General features: G+C 40.6%; 1 protein-coding gene across 4 annotated transcripts in view; it reads left to right on the forward strand.

The window, feature by feature from the left end:
- The window catches only part of Kdm4c (lysine demethylase 4C), a 304347-nt gene that overhangs the window by 247514 nt on the left and 33832 nt on the right, over positions 1 to 23001 (forward strand). For all 4 annotated transcript variants that reach the window (XM_008827556.3, XM_008827554.3, XM_008827555.3 and 1 more), the window contains 2 exons: positions 1656 to 1841; positions 14422 to 14592. In XM_008827556.3, coding sequence (XP_008825778.1) covers positions 1656 to 1841; positions 14422 to 14592 — 357 coding nt within the window. The remainder of the gene's footprint in view (positions 1 to 1655; positions 1842 to 14421; positions 14593 to 23001) is intronic.

Here is a 23001-nt window from a genome sequence, read left to right on the forward strand (position 1 = left end):
ACATCTTCAACCCCCAGTTAATAATGCTTGTTTATACATTAAAGTTGAATGTGTTAGGAAATCAGGTAAGTGCCTAGAACCTAGCAGAGCCCTTGTAGGGACTAGTAAAAATAAGACTGCTATAGTTTTAATGAAGAGGTTCCCTTTTAAAAGCTTTGCTCTTCTGTATCATGCTGTTCCTCACACACACCTCCTTCTCCAAACAATAAAGATAAGAAGCTAATGAAGATTCACAAGCAAGGGGGTGACACAGTATTTATCAACATAAAGAGGTAACCCTGGCAGCCCCGGGAAGTTGAGCAAATATAACAAAGTAAAAGACCAGTTAAGAGACCATGTCTGTTCTGTGGAGAACACCATGGGGGAGGCAGTGGCAGTTGCTGTAGATGAGTAGGAAGATGTCAAAGCAAGACTGAGGAATCCATAAGCCTGAGTCATACGTGAGAGTGGAGAGGACTTAGAAGTTAAATGCACACTAATTCTTGGATGACTGTGATGGATGCAGAAGGCATTGAGCTGAAGCACCTATTTTGTCCCAAGAAGGGCAAATGTAACTTAAAAAAGAGAGCAGTTGCACCAGAATTTAATCAGATTGTAAACCTTTTTTATATGTGGGATAACACGCTGAGCTTTTTGGTCATTTTGTTTCTTCTGCTTCCAAATCTGGCTCTGTGCTGATCTGTAATCATGATTCCCTAACCTGCAAGTAGTAGTCTATCTTCTATTTAGTGATGCTGTTTCCTTTTCTTTTATGTCTCATAACAAATGAGCTGATGTTTATGGCTTTCTGTGTGCAAGTAAGTTTTCAGGCTGCGGTAACTACTATTGCCATCTTTTCATTTTCTTTTCACCTGGCATTGGCAACTATGAAAGTTCAATTTAACCACGCTGTTTGGGATGCTTTTAAGTTTTTCCACTTTGGGGCACTGGAGAGATGGCACAGTACTTTAAAGCATTGGCTGCTCTTGAGGAGGACATGGGTTTAGTTTTCAACACCCAGGTGGAGGCTTACAATCAGCTATAACTCCAGCTTCAAAAGATCTGATGCCCTCTTTGGGCCTCTGCAGGCATTGCACACAAATGGTGTGCTCACACAAAATAAATTTAAAATTTGTTTTCAGGGCATTTTTGTTTCAGTTAAGAAGGGTTCAGATTTGGACTATTAAATACTTGAGTTCCTAGTTTCTACACCGAACCACTTAGTACTTTCCGTTTCCTTATAAATGTAAAATTCTCCAATATGTATGTTTGAATGCTTTATGAATTTGAATGTATTGTAAGAGTGCATGCACCTGCCCTCTAGACCTGTGCTCTGACTTGTGGTGTACACAGAGACCTGCCTTGCCCAGGCCAGACAGAAGCAGCTCCAGGTATCTCAGATGCTTACGCCAGCCTCTGGGACCTCCTGAGGTCTATTCCAGGAGGGGCACATAGAAAACAATGTGGCTTTTCTAGTCATAAGAAGTACTTCAGCATATGTCTGATGGGTGTGATTACGGAAGTGTATTTCTTTCACAGTGAGAAGACTATATTGCTACAGAAGCTCGTGCCAGTGGGGCCTGTGGAGTCAGGGCTTGATGCAATCAATGGCTTATTTTTCATCTAATGCTGAATTCTCTGGTGAATTGATGCACTTCTCTGTTTCAATCCTCTAGAAATGTATCTTCTGCAGACACCGGGTTAAGAGGATCTCTGGTGCCTGCATCCAGTGTTCATATGGCCGCTGCCCAGCTTCATTCCACGTGACATGTGCCCACGCCGCTGGGGTGCTCATGGAGCCTGATGACTGGCCTTATGTGGTGAATATCACGTGCTTCCGACATAAAGTGAACACAAATCTGGTAAGGCCTGCCGTCCTTCCCATTTGGCTGATACGGAAGCTGGATTCCTTCCTGAGCATTTCTCAGGCCTAGTGTACTTTGCTGTGTGACCATAGAGTCCTTTAAGCTAGGGCTTGGGCACTGTTGTTTACAGATAGCTGCACAGGACCCTTCAGTTCTGGTGTACATTAGACAACAAGTACTGGGATGAATGGGTGAGTGAATGTGTCAAGCTCTTTATATCCAGTCTAGTTTTGAATCTGTGTACACGGCATCCAAGTACAGTTGTATGGATTGTGTACTTCGTGTGTTGAGGCTTTCAGAGAATTACTTAGAAAGGGATGTTGGGAAAGCACCACTCAGAATGCGCAGTGCACAATCTCTACAACGATTGTTGGGCTTTGTTAACACTCTCCTGAAACAAACAAGAAGCAGCAGTGTTCTAAGGGAGTGAGAGGATGGCAGAACCTTTAGACCTCACTGCCTGAAGTGGGGTCAGTGAAGGGGAATGTGGAGGTTGTAGGTCAGTCTCATCGAAATTTAGAAGTACAGAAAGTGTTCTTCCCACCCACTCACTCTTTTCTGTTTCACTCAAGACTGAACATTCTCTGAGAAAATAGGATTTGCACCCAAATAGCATGTAAATTTAATTGTAATTCAGTTAACCTCTCTTGGGTTAATAAAAATCACTCCCCTAATTTAAAAGCTTTATAAAAATGAAAATATAGTTGATTTGCCTTTGATACCTTTCCAGTTTCCTCTTTTCGGCCTCCAAGGAGAGGCTAGTCACTGGGAGACTTGGCCACAGGCTACTCTCAACCTGACATACTTGTCTTATCTCTGTGAACATGTTCTTCCTCTACTTTTTAAAAATATATATCTTCTATTTATTACTTGACAATTTCATACGTGCAAACAGTGTATCTTGGTCATGTGTATTCTCTAATAACCTTTTATGAGCAGCCTGCAAAATTGTCCATATGAACTTAGCAAGCCCTGCTTCCCACACAACAATCTCCCAGCTTTTGTAATGATCCCAGCACCTTCCATTGTTGTCTTCAGAGATATTTAACACTTACCAGTTAAGACTATGGAGATTTGAGTGAATGCCCAAATATACAAAGTGATGCTACCAACTCTGTATCTATTCTGAAGTTATTGTCCATTGTTTTGGGGTCCAGATTGCATAGGCACTCATGCCTTTTCCCAGTCACTTTAGCGGATATCCACTAGCTGAGAAGTGTGTGTCTTCAGCAGAAAACACACTTTAGCAACCTGAAAATACAGTAATGATATATCATATTACTGTGGCACTTGCTGCCTCCAGCCTGAAGTCAATGGTGTTATCTCATTAGGCGATCCACCAGAATGTATTTGGGGCATGATGACAGCTTGACCTCTACAGCCACAGTGGTTGGTGTTCACATTTAAAATCTGCCAAGGTGTCTAACTTTGTACAAGTTGTTATGGAAGCCTCAGCGTCTTCATCTATAAAAAGATGAGCTCCGATCTCCTGTGTTGTTTTCAATTTATAACACTCAAAAAGTGAAAGTTGCATCACTACCATGTTTTTTTTTTTTTTTACTATTGTTGGTGCTGCATTCCTATGTCAAGTAAGTCACATGAACAATAGTCTTCCTATTTCAAGCATAATAGACCTCAGTTCAGAGAGTTTAATTCTGTGCACAAATAGAAGCAAAAATAAGCAACAGGTGCTAGAATATAAATGCCTCTTCAACCATATTCCAATTATTTCTTGAATTCCCAACTCCATACTTGAATAGGGTTAGCAGTCTCTACCTGAAATTCTGCTTAGTATTATATACCCACCATTTGAATATTGCAATGCTCTATGGCTACAGGTGATTCTACTGAAGGTAGGTTAAAGAGCTCCAAGTATTCAATCAGGAACTAACTTAGTTAGTGTTTAGGTTACTAATGATTTCATAAATGATGATGAAAAAGAAAACATTTGGTTTTGAGGTAATTTAGACACTGCTGTCCCCTACAGATCTCCTTGAAGTATGGTATATTTGATAAGGAAAACAGCATGTAACTTACAGTATTACATGTGACAGTTTTCCTTGTGAAGAAAATATTCTAGTGTTCGTAACTACCTCTTAGCTCTTGAGAGAGAGGCACTTTGAAAGCTGGATTTTGAAGTATAGTCTGGGTAGCTATTACTCATCCATGCTCCTGCAATTAGACTTCAGCGTTTTGGGAACTAACCAAAAGCATCTATAGAATCTGGCAAGTTTGGTTAAAAACATTGTGCTTGCATTTATTGCATTAAGTGTTCTTTCCTTTTCAGATACAACAACATTCAAATTCAACCAAACTTTATTTTCTTTGTGTGTGTGTGTGTGTGTGTGTGTGTGTGTGTGTGTGTGTGAATGATGGATGGTAGGAGGCATGCCTCTTAGAGCATATACTGTAGTTTCACCACGTCCTCAAACATGCCTTGACTTTTTGAGAGTTTTAGACTAAATCATAGCACTGAGAACAATAAAGTAAAATGAATGCTAACTTAGCAGCCTGGCACTTGACCAGTTGTCTTATAGACTAGAGCTTGTGCAGTTTGGGTAGCATGAGCCTGCTGCAACTGCAGTAGACTTACCTTCCCACCCACAGAAGAGCTGATTCCTTCATTCTTTAGTTTCCCCCAATATTTGCTTTATGCATCCAAAAGAATACTCTTAAGTCAAATTCCATTTGTTTAGTACCATAAATTATTTAAATTATAAAAGCTTATTCAATATTGTTGAATTTAGTGTATAAAAGCATTCAGGATAATGTTATGAAATTATTTGATTTATCATAGTGTACTATTTCATTACAGAGCAAATATACTTTATGATTAGAAAGGCTAGTTCTTGACTTAATAAAAACAAATACCTCTAAGGTAGAACAAAGAGCTAATCCCTCTTATTTTAACCTATATTGGAGATGCATCTGCCCATGCTTTTGACAAGCACATTTAAAAAACTTATTTTTATTTTATATTGTATGAGTGTTTGCCTACATATATGTAACTGTACCCATACATGCAATGCCCTTGAAGTCCAGAAGTGGATGGCAGATCCCCTAAAACTGGAGATACTAAGAGTTAGCTGTCATGTGGGTGCTAGGAACTAAACCAGGTTCTCTGGAAGAGCAGCCAATGCTCTTAACCACCAAGCCATCTCTCCAGCCCCTCAACCACATTTTAAAAAACTTCAAATCCTAGCACCCACATGGCAGCTAACAACTGTCTGCTAACTCCAGTCCCAGGGGATCCAATAGCCTCTTCTGACTTCCCTGGGCATTGCATGACATGGATGCACTTACCTGCATGTAGGCAATACACGCATACACGTAAAATAAAAATAATAAATAAAAAATTTTTAAAAATGCTTCCTCAAATGCAAGGTCTCAGTTGATACAGGATGCTGATGTACCAGTGCACATGAAAGGAGACAGTAGCTGATCTCCATAGTGTCCATGTCTTGATTTTTTTTTTTTAGACACTTTGGAGATATATTCATAAACCTTGATAGGTCCTTAATAAGTCAAATGTAGTAGAAAAAATAAGGAGAACTTGAAGACAATCAGTTAATTGAGAATTAATTACAAGTCAGAATTTGCCTACCTACTGTTAGGCATTCTAATGCCTTTTTGAGTGATACATCAGACAGGGCTTTAGGTTGAATTCATCTGTTCTTTTTCCCTTATTTGAGAACAGGGATGTCCAACCTTTTGGCTATCTTGGGCCACATTTGTTTGAAAAATAAAAATTGTCTTGGGCCACACATTAAATACATAAACCATAACAATAAGCTGAGGAGGGAAAATAAAGCCTGTGTATAATTTTCCTCTCTATCATCACAGATGAGCAAAAACAATTTACATATATTCCTACTATACCATCATTTAAAATTGCTGAGCAGGTGTCAATTTTGCAATTACTAATTAAGAAAATGAACATACCTAAGTAATAAAACATCTTTGATTTTTTTAATGTTTTTATTAGAAAAAAAGGACAACATAAAACTACTTAAATATTTAACTTTCTGTTTGATTGCCCAGTTCTTCAGCATCCGATTTAATGGACATGATTGTAATTCTCTGTGAGTTTTCAAGGTGCTTGTTAGGTATTTGACTTCTGGCTTCATACTTACTGTGCTTCAGTCTTAAAAATAGTCACAAATGTAGGTTCTGCCAAAAAATGTTTTTTAAATGTCATGACTCCAGTTGGACCATTGAGCAGAAAGCCTTTCTCTACCATGCTTTGCCAGTAGAGTGATCTTCAGGAAGTCTCTAGCAAATTCTACACTTAGTTCTCCTTGGGGATCCCATTAACTCTTAACTTCTTAGTATAATTAAGGAAAGCCTTAGTTGTCCTGTGTTCTGCTGGGCTTACTACTTAGTCATTGGATAGAGCTTTAGCATGTAGAAGAAATGTGCCACTGACACGAGGCAGTGGTGACCTCATAGTTTGAACCGGAGGCTGGTCTGTGTTAAGCCATCTTCAGCTCACTTTCTTCCTGCTCCTTTTCTATACCTTTCAAAATCTGGCTGCCTGGTGTGGTCTTCATGCCAATCTCAGTCTGTCACCTGCTGTAGTGATTCTAGGAACACTTGCTGAGCAATGCTGTTAGGGGCATCACCAGGGAAGGGGAGGAAAAGACGCTAAGGTACAATGAGTCTGCAAAGGCTTCTCTTGACCCCATAGGTAGCTCTAAAGCTGAAATAGTCCCTAGAGAAGGGTGGAGCCTCTAACACCCCAGTATCGATGCTGTTTTTTTCTGTAAGTGGCATAGCTTTGTGAGATACCTTTCTCAGTCAAGGGTAACTTCCTGAGGCAACTGACGCTGAAGAGTTTTACCAGGTAGCACTATCAGACCCTAAGAATGTAAATCTTCCAGTGCTTAAAGGGAAACAGAGAGACAGACTAGATGCCAGCATACTCTAGTAACAAAAATGAGAAACTTTCAGATAATTTTAGAAGGCTTACTCCTTAACTGTCTAGCTAATATGGGAAGCAACCTTTCTAGAGATATTATTTATACTGAAAGTCCTGACATTGTGCTTATGTGCTAATAGTCAAGTTCTCAAGCCTTGTCGCCCTCATGGACAAAAATCCAAGAACTTTTATCTAGCCTGAAATGTATAAGGGTAAATGGAGGAATTAATGAAACGTGATAAAATTTTGCAAACTAACCAGAATGAAGGAAAATAGTAGGTCTCTTATAAAGTAGCATAGCAATACACTAGCATTTCTCATTAATACACTTTCATACACTAGATTCAAAACCAACTAAATAGCATGTTGCTGTAGCAAAAGAGAACTTTTTTTTTTTTTTTTGTCTTTTTGAGACAGGGTCTCCTTGTAGTCCCAGCTGTCCCGGAACTCACTATGTAGACCAGGCTGGCCCCAAACTCAACAAAGATCCTCCTGCCTTTGCCTTCCAAGGGCTAGGATTAAAGGCGTGTGCCACCACACCCGGCCGCAAAACAGAACTTTTACAAAACTTGGAGGTGTTCATCTCTTTTAAAATAGTGCTTTAGTTCTAAGTGAAAGAATGATGTTGCTTCATGAAAGGAATATTTGTCTGAGGATTTACTCTGTCCTTGTAAAACTGCATTAATCCTTGTTCCAATAAAAAGTTAAATACTCAGTTAAATAATACATATATACGCCACAGAATACATAGTATACATTGTGAAAAACTCATATTTTTGTTATTGTTTATAGTTTTAAAAATAATTATCATTGTATTTTCTGCTAGTTTTTTACTTTTTTTTCTAATTTTTTTTATGTGTATGAGTGTTATGCCTGTATTATGTAGTGCACTGTGTCGTGCAGTACCAGCAGAGGACAGAAGAGAGCGTTGGATCCCCTAGAACTAGAGTTGCCAACAGTTGTTAGCCACCATGTGGGTGCTGGGATTCAAAGCAAGAACAGCCAGTGTTCTTAACCATCACTCTAGCCCCTAGTTTTTCACTTTTAATACAAAAATGAAATTTAAATATTATTTGTGTCAAAACAAAAATGAATACACTGATGGTATGATTTTCATTAAATCAGTAATTCCCTGGTCATTTTGGTTTGTTAAACTTTTTATATTTGAGAAAAAGAAATTAAGTTATGTATTTGTGATATGTCTGAAAGGAAAATTTAAAAATTTGTTATACCAAAGTGCTGGACTATATTGTACTGTAGCACCTCCCTGTTCTTTGCCTTCCTGACTTTAGTACAGTGCTGGTTACGTTGATTCATTCACTTGACACATGACACATTGACAGCAGGATAATTCATTGACTTGATTAATACTGGGCTGTGAGTTCGAGGTTAGCCTGGTCTACATGGCGAGTTCCAAGCCAGCTGGGAATACAGGGAGACCCTGTCTCAAAAAGACACCCCCCCCAAAAAAAAGAAAGTTAACATTAGTTTTTTATTTTTTCTAGTCCTTGTAAGAATTTTCACAAAATAGATACCGTGAAAAAAAAAAAGATAATATCTCACAGGTTACTGATTTATAAGAATTAGAAATAGCAAAGCTTCTAAGGGGCAAGTGTTATTGAATGGAGAAGGAAATAAGGTTTGCAGCCTGGTCCATTGCCTGAGACACTCAGTTGGATTTTTTTCACCTGATCAGCCTTGCTGGCTCTATACACTTTCTGTATATATTTGGATTTATTCTCCTCATTAACAATATTATTTACATGAAGATCTCAGTTGGGAGTTTTTCCAAGTTGACATCTTAAAGACTTTTTTTTACTGTGACAAAAAAATAACTGACAACAGCAACTTAAGGGAGTTGGTTGGACTCCTGCTTTGAGGAAATATGTTGCATCAACCCAGGCAAGGTGAGCAGCCATAGTTCTAAGACAGGAAAATCCAGCTGGCACATCTTACGTTCTTGTATTTCAGCAGAACGGGAAGCTTTGAGCAGATAGAAAGTAAGCCAGGTTATAAAACCTCAAGGCCTACCCTCAGTGACTCATTCCCTCCACTGAGAATTCAACTCCTTAAATTCTGACAACCTCCCAACCTTGTGCCACCCGCTAAGGACCAAGGGTTTCTGTGCAGGAGCCTATAGGGAACATTGCACATTGGAGCTATAATATCTTCGCCCATGATTTGTATCATCAGGTTTTAGGTGACCCTCCTTCAAAAAGACAACCCAAGCTTTGCCAAGTCTGATAAGAACGTGGATCTTCCTCTGCTGCACCACACCTAGCTCCTTCCCTCTGAAGGCTTGCTTAAGATGTAAAGCTGCTCTGTTCTCTGTCAAAACCCTGTTTGGGAGGAATGATACTGTAGAATGAATTATATGGCCTACTCTCATTTAAATCTGAGTGTTATATGAAGGTAGGCCCCTAAAAAATTACCCATTTTAGCCTCTGTATCATGAGCCTTCGTGAGATGCCTTCATTGAGCTGGGTCTTGCTGTTGGTGGTGTCCTGTAGACAGAAGCGGGTGCAGTCATGAATACCAGAAGACTTAATAAGTCTTCTTTCTTCAACCACAAACCTGAGAATAAGATCTATATTTCATTGCAAAAGAGCATATCTTAGGAATTAGAGACGAGCATTAAAACAACAGAAGGTGCTTATAAATGTCTTCACTCCTTCACGTCCTTCCTATAGTATATTTACTGAGCAAAAGGGTAAATGTTAAAAATGGCCTTTTCTTACTAAGTAATTTGGGGTCAGCTATTTTAGAACATAAGTTCTGAGTATACATGAATTATTTATTTAAAGAACTGGAGAGTTGCAAGGACTGTCCTATTTTTCATACTGCTTTCTTAATGGAGAATAGAGAAGTACACAGTGAAGCAAATGAACCCGTTAGCTCACGGTTCCGCAGGCTGTCCGTTTCAGCTCAGTTGTATGGTTCTTCTCTTTCAGGCTGGGCGCCTCACACACCTGTGGTCAGTTGGTTTTTCTCAGGCCTAATTCCTAGCTATACTCAAGACATCTGATGTGCCAGAATCAAATCGTGGATTTGTTCCTGTGGCAGAGTCTAGCCCTTGGAGAGAAAGCAGCAGTGTGCATGTCCTCCTGAGGACAAGGCCTTGAACTGAGTATCATTACTGCCAATGTATTCTTTTGACCAAAGCAAGATAAGTCACAGTCTGACTCAGACCCAGAGTGTGGGAAATGGATTCCAGCTCTTTCTGGGAAGGTCTTCCAAGTCACCTCCAAAAAGATGTGCAAGCAGGGGAGTGGAGATCCATGAGCATTTTTATGATTACCAGTGTGTGCTCGTACACACACTTGGGTACACATATGTGAAAACTGGGAGCATATACCCATTCTGCATTTTTATCAGATCTAAGTTGCTAATCCAACCTTTTGGGTATATTGGAAGAATTCAGTAAATTCTTATGTGGGAAGAGTTTTGGCAGGGATCTAGAACAGAGGACTTGTTAAGTCCATGGAAGTTGCAAAAGAGACAAAGGAAATCTAACATGTTTGGCAGCTGCTTGAGCATTTGTGTTGGGGGAGAACACCACTCCATTCTGCCTGTCATTGGCTCTGTGATTTGGGAAAAGTTGCTTGACTGTATGTGATATATGTGTCTTCTGTTCAAGAGAACAGCTGCCTTAGAACCTTTCTGGGGGAATTTAATTGACTCATGTATAATGGACATATGACAGAAACTCCCACCATATTATTTCTCAGGGATTATGTTTTTGCAAAATTTTCAATGGCATGTTCTTAGCATTCTCAGCATCTCTGATTCTAACATTTCTTTAAATGAAGGAGCATATTTTTGATTTTTGTTTTTGTTTTCAAACCACTGTACATTTTTGCTTAGTTCTTGTTAAAGAAAATATTTAACTTTTACAACCTACATATTCCCACTAATTTTCAAAATATCATCATTCTTAATGTGATAAAGCCTATTGAGTAGCATCTTCTATGATCAGAAATGATCATAGAAGATCATTTTTGTTTTTGAGACAGGGTCTCCCTGTAGCCACAGCTGGCCTGGAACTTGCTATGTAGATGAGGCTGGCCTCAAACTCACAGAAATCCGCCTGTCTCCTCCTCCCAAGGGATCAAAGGTGTGCGCCACCACACCCAGTTTTAGAAATGATATTCCTAATGTTAATCATGTCTAGGCTTTCCTGACCCATATTCTTTTGAAGTCATACATATTCAACTATGAGATGTATTTATCTATTTTTTTTCCTGGAAAGAAAATCAGAAAACCTATCAAAATAGTATTATGAAAGAATCTATTTTCCTTACTAAGGTTCCATGAAATTGTCATGCTTATAAGGATTGTTATTTAGGCCGGGCATGGTGGTGCATGCCTTTAGTCCCAGCACTTGGGAGGCAGAGACAGGCAGATCTCTGTGAGTTGAGGCCAGCCTAGTCTACATAGTGAGTTCCAGACCAGCTGGGGCTACAGGGAGACCCTGTCTCAAAAAGACCCTCCCCCCCAAAAAAAAATTGTTATTTAGATGAAGGTTGTAGTTTAACTTGTGTTAACCAGATAATCTGCATAAATTTCATGTCCTAAGCAAAAAGAAACTGATTACCACCCACCCAAAGTTAACTTTTTTTTTTTTTATAAAAGTCTTATCCTACCTCTTACCTTGACTAGACTCAGCCAGACCTGCAGACCTGTTTTTCATTCCCTATCCCTTACCTCTGTCTAATCCTAGCTTCTTCTCCAAAAGAGGAGAAGGCCTTCCTAAAACGCTTCCTTGATTGCTTTGCCGTTTGTGGACACTGAGCTAATGGAACCACTCCATGCCCATTTTGAAGTGTGTCTGAATTCCAGAGCACTGTTACTCATTCATTCCATCAGTCTCCTATCCCCTCATCCTGTCACTCATTCCTCACCTGCGAGCAACAGCGTCAGACACCACACTCGGTACTGCTGATCAAAAGACAAGCTCTGGTTCTCATTTGTACTTTTTGTCCTGTTGTAAGAAGGACGTAAATGAAAGGTCCTATAGGAAAAGGCCTTGGGAAGGTTGCAGACAGAAACTTGGGAGCCCTAGGGATGGGGAAAGAAACCATACTATGCCTGCCTTCCCTTGGAACACAGCCATGCACACAAGTTTGACAAGCCTGAGGCTCCTGTAGTGGATGAGGTGAGGAGTGGGACCAGTAATAACTTGGAGCTGGATTGAGTTTGTTGCTAGGAAATTAAGATGCTGCCAAATTACTGAGGCACTGTAGGACGAGTGGTCTGTTAACATGAGGCTAAGTTCTTAGTTGTGTTATTCATTCCTTGAAATGACATCTACTGAGAACTTACTGCTGACAAGCCTAGATGTCTTATGTACATCGTCCTATTTTAAGCAAACTTGATGTATCAATGGATGAGTAACTCTAGTGACAATGGTTAAGTACCATCCCCAACATCGTACTCTAGTGAGAATCACAGCTTAGCATTCAAATGAACACTGTAGGATCTTCTTTGAAGGTGGATTTCAAATCTGATATTCACAGAACTAATATTATAGTGTGACAATCATTTTAATTCTGTGAGTTGGACCGAACAACCACCCATGCAAAAATACTTCACCAGAACAAAACCCTGATTAGCTCTAATGTCACTCTAGGCCACTCTGTGTGACCACCCAGGATGTGACCGTTACTCCTAGAGTTAGTTACAATTTATAAAACCTTAATTTACAGTTGTGGGAAGTTATGACTCTGAAGAGTATTGTGCTTCCAAAATTATTATATATAGGTAATTTTTACTTCAAAAGGTTATATATGGTTAAAAGGGACAGACGGGAATGAAGGGGGAAACTATAATTATTATAACACAGCATATATAATATACTTAATGTCCTATCACCTTGCTATTAAATTAAGGGATTCTACTTCATGCATATTACCTGGCAGTATGGACTGCTTCTGGGCTTTATCAAAGTGTTCATTCATTTACCTCCACCTAAAGGTATAGGCAAACTTCCCAACCATTTCAGCAATCACTAGGGAATGATTTTAGTGAGGAAAGTGCCCTTTTATTGTGTTAGTTATGTGGGAAATTAGATTGTAGAGTTTGCCCTATATTTAGGATGCCCTAGGAATCTGTGTTGGGAGGGGCTTGTCCTCTGTTTAAATCATTTATATCTTTATCCTCAGTTCTTTACTCCAGGCCCTCCTCTGTCATGCAAACTTGGATACTAAGCTCCTGAGGCCTTTTCTTTCCTTATGGTCACGCAGAACCAGAACTATCACTGCCCTTTTAAATTAGCCCTACTGTAATGGCTAATTGCAGAGCAGGTGTAAGAAGATCTAGAACTTCCTAGGTCATAAATACAGTAGGAAATTTCTTTAAAGTTGGGATGACAAAAGAATCAACATTAAAAGGTTTTTATGTTGGCCAAATGTGGAGAATTTGTGCCCCAAATAATAAAATAAAGTGGCAATCACATACAATTAGGGAAAGGAATCAATCCGCTCTGACTGGTGTTGAGTAGATAGGTAGATAGATGTAGGAGTATCTGGGAGATGCCTCGCAGCATCTAGTAAATGTAGACGGCCCACTGGAACAGGACTAGCACATGTCATAGCAGAGTGGAACTCACCAGTGGGTGCTAAATCTAAACAACGTAGTATGAGGAGCAGGTTTGCATAGTAAGAAAATGGCCTGTGGAGTGCTCATTAGTATGGGAGAAAATAGTAACAAGAGAAACTGCATCACATCTTGATCCAAATCAAAATGGATATCAAGAGGCCTGCAAATGTCATTAAATAACCTGAGAAAGAACTACTTGGGATTCTGGCCAAGAATTTATCATTGTGGGGAAGCATCACACAAATGGTCTATCTGTCAAAGGGCAGGAGGAATTACATCTTTCCAAAGTATAGCCAGCATAAAAACCGAAAAAATGCCTATAGAAATGATGGAGAGTAAATGTCCCTAAAGAGACGTGGTGGTTGAACACAGGTGAACTGTGGACTCAGATGGGAGGAAAACCACCAAGGTCATCAGCTGACCAAGTTGAGCACAGGTGAGAGATTAAAGAATCATGTCAGTGTTCAATTTCTTGAAGTTGATTGCTGTCTTGGAACTCTGGTTACATAAAAGAATATCCCATTCTTAGAAAATATGCATCAAAGTTTTCAGATGAGAAACACCACACTATAGGTGGCACACGCCTTTAATCTCGGCATTTGGGAGGCAGAAGTAGGCAGATTTCTGTGAGATGGAGGCCAGCCTGGTCTACATAATGAGTTCCAGGAAAACTGGGACGTCAGAGAGACCATTCCCCCCTCTCCCCCACAAAAAGTTACTGGGCTTGAGGTTGGGGTTCAGTGGATGAGTATTTCCAAAGCCTCACCAGAAGAGGGTAGGAATTAGACACACATGGAACATAATCTTTATCCTTCTCTTTACTTCGCACACATAGATGTACAGATAAGTAAAGCTATTCCTAAGATGTTAATAGCAGTATGCAACAATGGATATACCTGCAGTGGGTTAGATTGTTTTCTGTACTATTTGAATCCTGGCAATTGATCCTTAGGTCAAAATTACTCTCATTGTAAATTCTTAAAATTTAAGAAATTACGGCCAAATTAGTTACTGTTATTTGGTTTTTGTTCTTTTCCATTGTCTCTTCCTTTTGTCTCACAGAAGTCCAAAACTAGTGAGAAAGCCATCTCTGTGGGTCAGACTGTCATCACAAAACACCGGAACACACGGTATTACAGCTGCAGAGTGATAGCTGTGACATCACAGATCTTCTATGAGGTGATGTTTGATGACGGCTCCTTCAGCAGAGACACGTTTCCTGAGGATATTGTGGTAAGCAGACTTCCTTGAGCTCCTGATTCCTTTGCAGTGCTTGTAAGTAATTGCATAGTGCTGTGTGCCTGTGTTCCTAGGGAGGTATGAACAGATGTTCCTTCCAAATAGGGAACTAAGCAGTAGAGCAAAGTAAGGGTATCACCAAGGTCCAGCTTGGTGAACCCACAAGTTACTTACAGGACTATGGGTGAGGAGTTACTTCCCAGTGCAGAAATTACTCAAGGATAGCTGCATCATCAAAAACCCACCCATGTGGATGAGGCATCATGAAAGCACAGAACCTGGAGCACACTGCACAGCCTACAGACAGCTTGGCAGGTTAGAGTGCCTCTTCCAGGTGGCTCAGGTGGTGTGAGCCGCTTCCCAGAAGCTCCTGGTCTGAGACTGTTTCAGCAGTCCTTAGTGCTCATTTGAGGGGAGAGAATGGATATTGAACAGTTTCAGGGATTTTCTGAACCTACTGAGTTTTTTACTTCCTGAGCTTAATGAGCTTCTCTGCAGGAAGGAGTGTTTCACCTCCCCTGAGAACAGGCTGTATCCCAAGAAGGAATACCTCCTGGCAACTGCCACATAGCTAGGAGCTAATCCTCTTGACTTTCCCATCCCCAGCAGTATGCAGATGAACTTAGATGATTTTTTTTTTTCAAATTCTAAATGAGAAATTTTGTGTGGCTGAGTAATGCAAGATGTAGTCTTAACTTTTTTGTACTGCTACAGGAAAATATATATCATGTAACAGTTAAGTAATTTGTAAAGATTAGCAATTTGCTTCTTTGATTTCTGGGATGGTGGCAGTTCACGATCAAGTTGAGGGTCTTCTCACTGAAGTCAAACATGGCACATGCCAGAGGGTCAGGCTTGCTATCTTCTGTGAAGCTCTTTCACAGGGCACCATTCCTGTTAACCAGCCTACATCCCTTCTGGACCTAATCACCTCTGAAAGTCTCAGGGTCTAACCCTATCACACCCAAGGCATCTGTGTTTTAGAAGTATGTTCAAGCTGTAGAAGATGAAAATTTACCTCTTCTCTGATACAGTGTTGGGTAATTTGAATTCCTTCTTGGCTTCTCACTTTATGCTGATTTAAACTATTTCATTTATTAATCTAACTTTGAGATTTAAAAGTGACATTGAAAGGCAGGGCTTTGCCATGCTCTGGCTGGGCTACAGCTCACTGTGTGGCCCAGGCTGGTGTCTAACTGGCACTGATCCTCTTGCCTCAGCCCCCCAAGTACTGTTATTACAGGCATGAATCACTATTCCCTGTTTATAATCTAACTTGGTCATGTATTTGAGTCGGTGCCTGTTTCATGTGGAAGTAATAAAAATCACACAGGAAAAGGGCCTAGGCACTTGGTTAACTGTGGCCAGACCAGGGCTCTGTCTGTAAGTCTTTGTAAGTATACACCTGGGCCTCATTCAGAGGAGCTGGTGAGTATGTCAGGACTTAGGGCTGTGTTTCGGGAATCACTTTTTTAGCAGAGTGTTTCACAGACAGGTCTTTCCACAGAGATCAGTTTGCAGGTCAGAGAGCAGGGCTCAACCTGTCTGACAGTGCTGCTGTTACCCATTCTCACAGAGTGCGTTAGCGCGGGGACCCAAGCCATAGTCCTACATATGTCAAAACCTTATGAGATTGCTCCTGAATATGTCCAGAATTTTGGTCTTTCTGGGGATGAAGAAATACTGACTCAGTCAGCTTTGTTGTGCTAATATGTCTGTTTGTTAAGGATGAAAAGAATGGAAGTCTGAGAGATGGCTCTGCCCGCGAAGGCACTTGATACCAAACCTGACAACTGAGTTCCATACCTGGGACCCACATGGTGGAAGGAGTGAACCAGACTCCCTCAAGTTGTCTTCTGACTTCTACATTTACATCATGGTGCATGTGCAAAACACACACACACACACACACACACACACACACACACACGTTTAAAATGTGGTTGAAAATATTTTTTAAGAATGACAAGAATAGAAACAAATGTAATTATATTTGATTTTTTAAAAAATGTGTATGAGTGTTTTGTTTGCAGAGGCCAGAAGAGGGCATTGGATCCTCTGGAACTAGAGTTATGAATAGTTGTCAGCTGCTATATGGGTGCTGGGGATCGGACTTGAGTCCTCTGCACGAGCAGCCAGTGCTCTTACCCACTGAGCCATCTCTCCAACCTCCACTGAAAGATTTTAAAATCAATTAAATTTGAACAAATTGGAAATCCCAGACTTGCTTGTGAACCATAGTAGAGGGTATTTTGGAGTCAACCTGGAGCTTCGTGTCACTGCCTTGCTAACAGAGTGCTTAACAAAGCAATTCACATGAACCAGCACAGAAGAGCAGCTTTGTAAGAAAACATAGTACAGTTTGCCATAGTCAGGTTTTCTGGCACCAGAGTGAAGGGTCTTCTAAACCCACAGACTTAGTGTCATGGGCCAATATTATAATGCTTAATTTTATGTCAGTTTGACTGAAATGCAGGCTATTTGGTCAAAGCTTTTTCTGAATGAGTTTAGCATTTCAGCTAATACCTTGAGCAAAATAGAGCTCCCTCTCTTCCTTGGATAGGCCTTTTCCCATTTGCTGGAGGATCTGCACAGAACAAATAGGCTTCTTCCTTCAAGTACGAGAGAATTTTTCTTGCCTGTGTTCAAGCTTGCATAGGGTTTTTACCTTCAATCAGATGCCACAACTCATCAGCCCTTTCTAATCTCCTGCCTGCTGACAGCTGCTCGTGGGGCTTCTCAGGGTCCATAACCACATAGGTTGCACTGCAATTTCAGTTTTTAACTATGAAAGCCAGATACAGAATACCAAACTTAATGATTCCAAGCTAATTATCAACATAGTCCCCTTTGAAGCCTGATGCTTTGGTAAAAAATAAAGTTATATTCAGGCTGGGCATGGTGGCACACACCTTTTATCTCAGCACTCCAGAGCAAAGGCAGGAAGATCATTGTGAGTGCAAGGTCAGCCTGGTCTACATTGTGAGTTTAAAGCCAGCTGGGGCTGAATAGTGAGACCCTGACAAAAAAATAAACCTAGAAAGTTATATTCCTTTATTTAAAGAGCCAATCTATTCCACATTTGAGAATAAAATTGTCAGTCACTAAGATGCTTTTCTGGGATTAGATCACTAAAGAGAGTCTTTGGGACAGCAGGAAATTTATTTCTCCACCAAGGTACTTTTTACTCCTGTGATAGCCAGAAAAATGCCCAGAAATTTTTCTCTAACAGTGCACCTGCAGAATGAATCAGCCATTTACCCTCAGAAAGCAGTCTGCAACTATCAGAGGACATAATGGAAGGTGCAGTGCTGCGTGATCCCACCTGTCAGCTTGTGGAGTGTCAACACAGTCTGAGTGGTTTTTTTTTTTTTTTTTTTTTTTTTTTTTTTTTTTTTTTTTTTTTGTCTTTCTCTGTTTTGGTAGGAACAAAAATTGTGCACCTAAAAGAAGTGCATGAGCACAGAGATCCCAGGGCCTTTAGCCTTTGGGGAGCCTGGGATCCCTAGCATTGGAGTGGTGATTGCTTCCCTCTGAATGCACTTGGTACTCATTTGAAAGGCGGGCAGTCCCCTGCCATAGATACTTCTAGGGCAGGCACATGATATTTGTCACTGGCCACAGGGAAAGAAACACAACCACCTAGAAACTACACAGAAAAAAATTTATCCCATCAATGATATTTTTGTTCTTCATGGCTCTGGAGTGAGTCATGAGCTTTAGCTTTTGAGGACTGTGAGAAACTGGGGTTCTTTGAGGTATTTTTTTCCCCCTCAAATATAAGTAATTTACTTGACTTTTCCAGCCTTGGATATTTTCCCTACTAAAAAAAAATAATTGAAATCCCACCTTGGGGGCTGGAAAGATGACTCAGTGGTTAAGAACACTGTATGTTCTTGCAGAAGACCTGGGTTCGAATTCCAGCAGCCACATGGCAGCTAATAACTGTCCGTAACTCCAGTTCCAGGGGATCCAACAGCCTCCTCTATCCTCCTCAGGCATTGCACGACACGGGTGTACTTAACTACATGCAGGCAATGCACGCATACATATAAAATAAAAATAAATATTTTCTAAAATATTAAAAAAAAAAAAGAAAATCCCACCTTGGCTGGGCATTCTGGCACACACCAACACATAGGGCAGAGGCAGGCAGATGTCTTTGAGATGTAGGCTAGCTGGGGCTACTGGGAGACCCTGTCTCAAAAAACCCAAAACAACAGCAACAAAGCACTTTCCACCCTCTGGTTCATCAATTGGGTAAAATAAGCTAAACGCCTGACAAACTAAAGGCAGAAGGTCATATTTTGTAAGTTATTGGCCTCAGTCTATGAATTCCTTTTTGGCAGCCCATCTAGCTTACACTGTCCTTTTCTGCTCTTGATATTTGAAGTTAGCTGTGTCTTCAGAACTTTGTTGCTGTTTGGTTAGTTAAATGGTGGCCATACCATCATGTCTGCTGTAAAGTAGACCTAGTAGCTTTTAGACCTTATAGTATTCTGCTTCTCTATGTTTATGCCAAGTGTTTTCCTCAGAGTTGAAAATCTTGATTCAGTAGCTTAGTGATGCCTGCTCTAAAGTAAGTTCTTTCTTGTTTCCCACATGTAGAAGCTTTGATGCAGCCAGGCTTCCTGCGGTCTCTGACATAAGCCGTGTCTTAATCCAGGGCATTTCTATATTCTGGTATTTGTTTTCCTCCCCATTTTTGTCAGCTTTCCAGGAAGTCTACTCTTCATGGCTTTGTGTACATCAAGGGTAATGTAGCATTTGCTGGATGTGGTATGGGAGGCCACTCAGGGATGAAAACCCCTCAATTCCCTGCTTGACAAGCACAGGTATGTGCCTGATCTGTGTATTATTGGGGCCAGGGAAATGGCCCAGGGCTAAGATGGCCTAAGGGACAAGACCACCTGCCACACAAGCCTGAAGACCCAAGTTCAGTCCCTGGAAGCCCTGGTGGAAGCAGTGAACTGATTCCTGAAAGTCATTCTCTGATTGCCACATTTCGATTGTGGTACATGCACCCCTGTGCTTTCTCTCTGTCCCCCCTCCCCCCTTTCTCTCTCTCTCAATCTCTCTCTCTCTCTCTCACACACACACACACACACACACACACACACACACACACATATGCAGAGACATATACACAATGATCCTTTTTAAAAGTTTTAACACTGAAGAAATTAACTCAGTAGATTTGACCAACCAAGAAAAAGTTGTTCCCATAACCCTTTTATGTCATGGGGTCTAAGTAAACATTTTGGGTCCCTAATGGGTCCTAGGTTTGTGGGTGCCCTGTAGTCTCAAGTCAGTTGGCTATGTAAATATGACAGTGGCAATGCGGTGGTTTCAATGAGAAATGTCCTCCATAGGCTCAAGCATTTGCACCCATAGTCCCCAGGTGGTACTGCTTTTTGGAGAGGTCATAGAATCTTTAGGTGGACCTGTGCTGGAGGAGTTGTCACTGGGGGTGGGCTTTGAGAGTTCATAGCCTTGCCCTACTTTTAGTTCATTTTCTCTATTTTTTGTCTGTTGTTCAAGATGTGAGCTCTCAGCTTCCTGTTCCAGCCACCACACCTACCTACTGCCATTCCTCCCTCATTATGGTCACTCCCTCTGCAACCATAAGCCAGTATAAACTCTTTATTGTATAAGTTGCCTTTGATCATGGTATTTCATCATAGCAATAAGAAAGTAACTAAGATAAGCAGATATCATCTTAACCAAGAGAGAACCTCTTGTCAGTGAAGCCACCTTCCTCTTGGAAACCCATATCCCATCCTGGACCATTTTTGTGTTTGCTGAAGATGGATGCTCTTGACTTACATTTTCTGCCTATGCTGCATACCCATGCAGCCAGTTCTCGTTCTTTTAGAATGGACATTTGCCAGAGCAGCTAATCATCGTAAGAAAACACTTGTTGATAAATGCTGCTTGTAAAGCAAGAGGTATATTTAGCTGACAATATTGGATGTTCAAAGTACAAAACAGGCATCTGAATGGTTTGGCTTCTGGGTAAGCCCAAAGATGGTGTCCTTGTAGCAGGGCCATGAGTAGGAGGGAACAGTTATTCTTGAACCACAGTAGAGAGGTGAGGGGCAGAGAGAAACAAGACAGAGAGACCGACTTCATGTACATGTCCTAGTGATCTCACTGCACTAACTCATTTCTTTTGGCCAAGAGAGCTCTTTGGGTTTGGGAAGTCAGGCCCCGTCTAGTTCATTCTTGCATGGTCTTTCACATTGGCTTCCTATTAGCCCTCTTACTGTTTACCAGGAGCTGATATGAATATTTTAAAAAGAAAAATAACTGGTGAAAGTTACTAACATTAAGTTCAGAGATCGTTGCAATTCCAGTGTTTGCAGACATCTTATTATGGAAGAGAAATATGAGCTGGATTACTGACTCATCATTCTTTTTACATGCTAGGTACAAGTGCTCTGTCAATTTCCCTTAGTGTTTTCCACCAATATTACATCGTATGAATAACATTTCTTTATGGTTAGTCAGTTAGGGGACATCTGGATTGTTCCAGTTTGTGACTATTACAAATAACGCAACTATGAGCATTAACTTTCGGGTCCTTGGGTTTTTATTTCTCCTGAGTAAAAGTTTCTGAGGGAGACTACTTACGTGATAAGTACATGTCTACTTTCATAAAAAGTTGTCAAACTATTTCCAAAGTAGCTGTATCATTTTGCATTCCTGGCAGCCACATTTAAGGATTATCCTTTCTCCACATCCTTGCCAGCACCTGTTTTTAGTTTTGTCCATAGTAAGCATTATAGTGAATGTGTAATGGTGTCTCATGTGAATTTAATATATATTTACTTAAGCATCTTTTCAAGTGCTTACACACTATATGTTTTCTTTGGTGAAAAGAACCGTTTTCAGTTCTGTTGGGCTTTTACACTGAATTGCAAGAAGTCATCTTATTTTGTTTGTACATGAATCCTTTATAAAATATATGATTTACAAATATTTTCTCCAGTTTCTGCCTTGTTTTTTCATGTCCTAACACGAATTATATACAGTTTGTTCTTTATGATTCAGGCTTTTGATATCCTGTCTTAAGAAATCTTGGCCTAACATGGCCTCAAGTTAGAGATTTAGCTCGGTAATGAAGCATTTTGTTCATGCATACATGTTTGTGCGCATATGCGCGCGCGTGCATGCACACACGCTAACATAAGGAAGAAAGAAAGAAATCTTTCTGTAACTCAGTATCACAAAGATCTTCTTATGTGTTCTCTTACAAGTTTTATAGGTCTTTAAAACAAAAACTTAAACTTCACCCTTCCAGTGCATCCCTAAGCCTTGGGTGGGTGAAGTTTGTTTTTATTGAATTTTTGTGTGTTCCATACAGAGCATCTCCAACAATCATCTTCATAACCTCGCCCCCCACTGGCACCCTCCCATTGCCCTCCTCACTGAAGCCCATATACTGTCATCCCTGTTAAGGCCCACTGTGCCAATTCAGTGTCCCCAGACATTCCCCAGTGCCAGTCTATCCACTGAGGTCTAGTCAGCCTATCTAGAGTCCCTTGTTTTAGGAAGATAAACTCTTCTTCACCCAGCAGTAATCACTTGCCAATGTTTCCTCAGCTAAGATTGGGGTCTGCTGTTCATTTCCCCAGTTCTATGCTGGGTTTTTATCTGCCTGAGTTTACATGGGATTTGTGTATGCTAACACCATTATCATAGAATCATATGAGCAGGGTCCCAGGAGCTTGTATGACTCTGTTTCCATGGTCCATGATCATGCATTTTCTCCATGGCTCTTACAGTCTTTCCACCTCATCTTCCATGATGAGCCTTGGGTGGGTGAAGTTTAACAAAGGGGTCCTGTCCAAGAACCATCATTCAGCAAACTCTTGATCTCTATGCTTTGACCATTTGTGACCTTTTGTGTTCCTGGCCCCCTGTTGCATGAGGGAGCATGATTAATGAAAACTGAGAGATTCATTAGTGTCCTCTTCTTTACCCCTGTTCTATGTTCCATGAGCCTTAGGTGTAGAGGTTGCATATATAGATGTGTCACTTAGGACTGGGAAATTCGTAGACAGTGTTCTTGTGTGACCAGCTGTGGTACTTGGTAATAGTCTATCTCTCTGTCTCTCTCTCTGTCTCTCTGTCTCTCTCTCTCTCTCTCTGTGTCTCTCTCTCTCTGTCTCTCCCTTCTGCCATGGTTTTCCCTCTCTCTGTCTCTCTGTCTCTCTCTCTCTCTCTGTCTCTCTCCTTTCTGCCATGGTTTCCCCTCTTAAAATGTCCCTATTTTCCCCATTTCTCCCTTGATAATACCAGTCTTCTATGGCCCACCTCTCTTTCTCTTTCTTTCCCTTTATCCCCAAGTTTCCTTGTATAACACCCCCTCCCATGTAAATAACCCCATTTTTATCCATT

Source organism: Nannospalax galili, unplaced genomic scaffold (assembly GCF_000622305.1).
Source record: "Nannospalax galili isolate Female #2095 unplaced genomic scaffold, S.galili_v1.0 scaffold132, whole genome shotgun sequence".
NCBI classification, from domain to species: Eukaryota; Metazoa; Chordata; class Mammalia; order Rodentia; family Spalacidae; genus Nannospalax; species Nannospalax galili.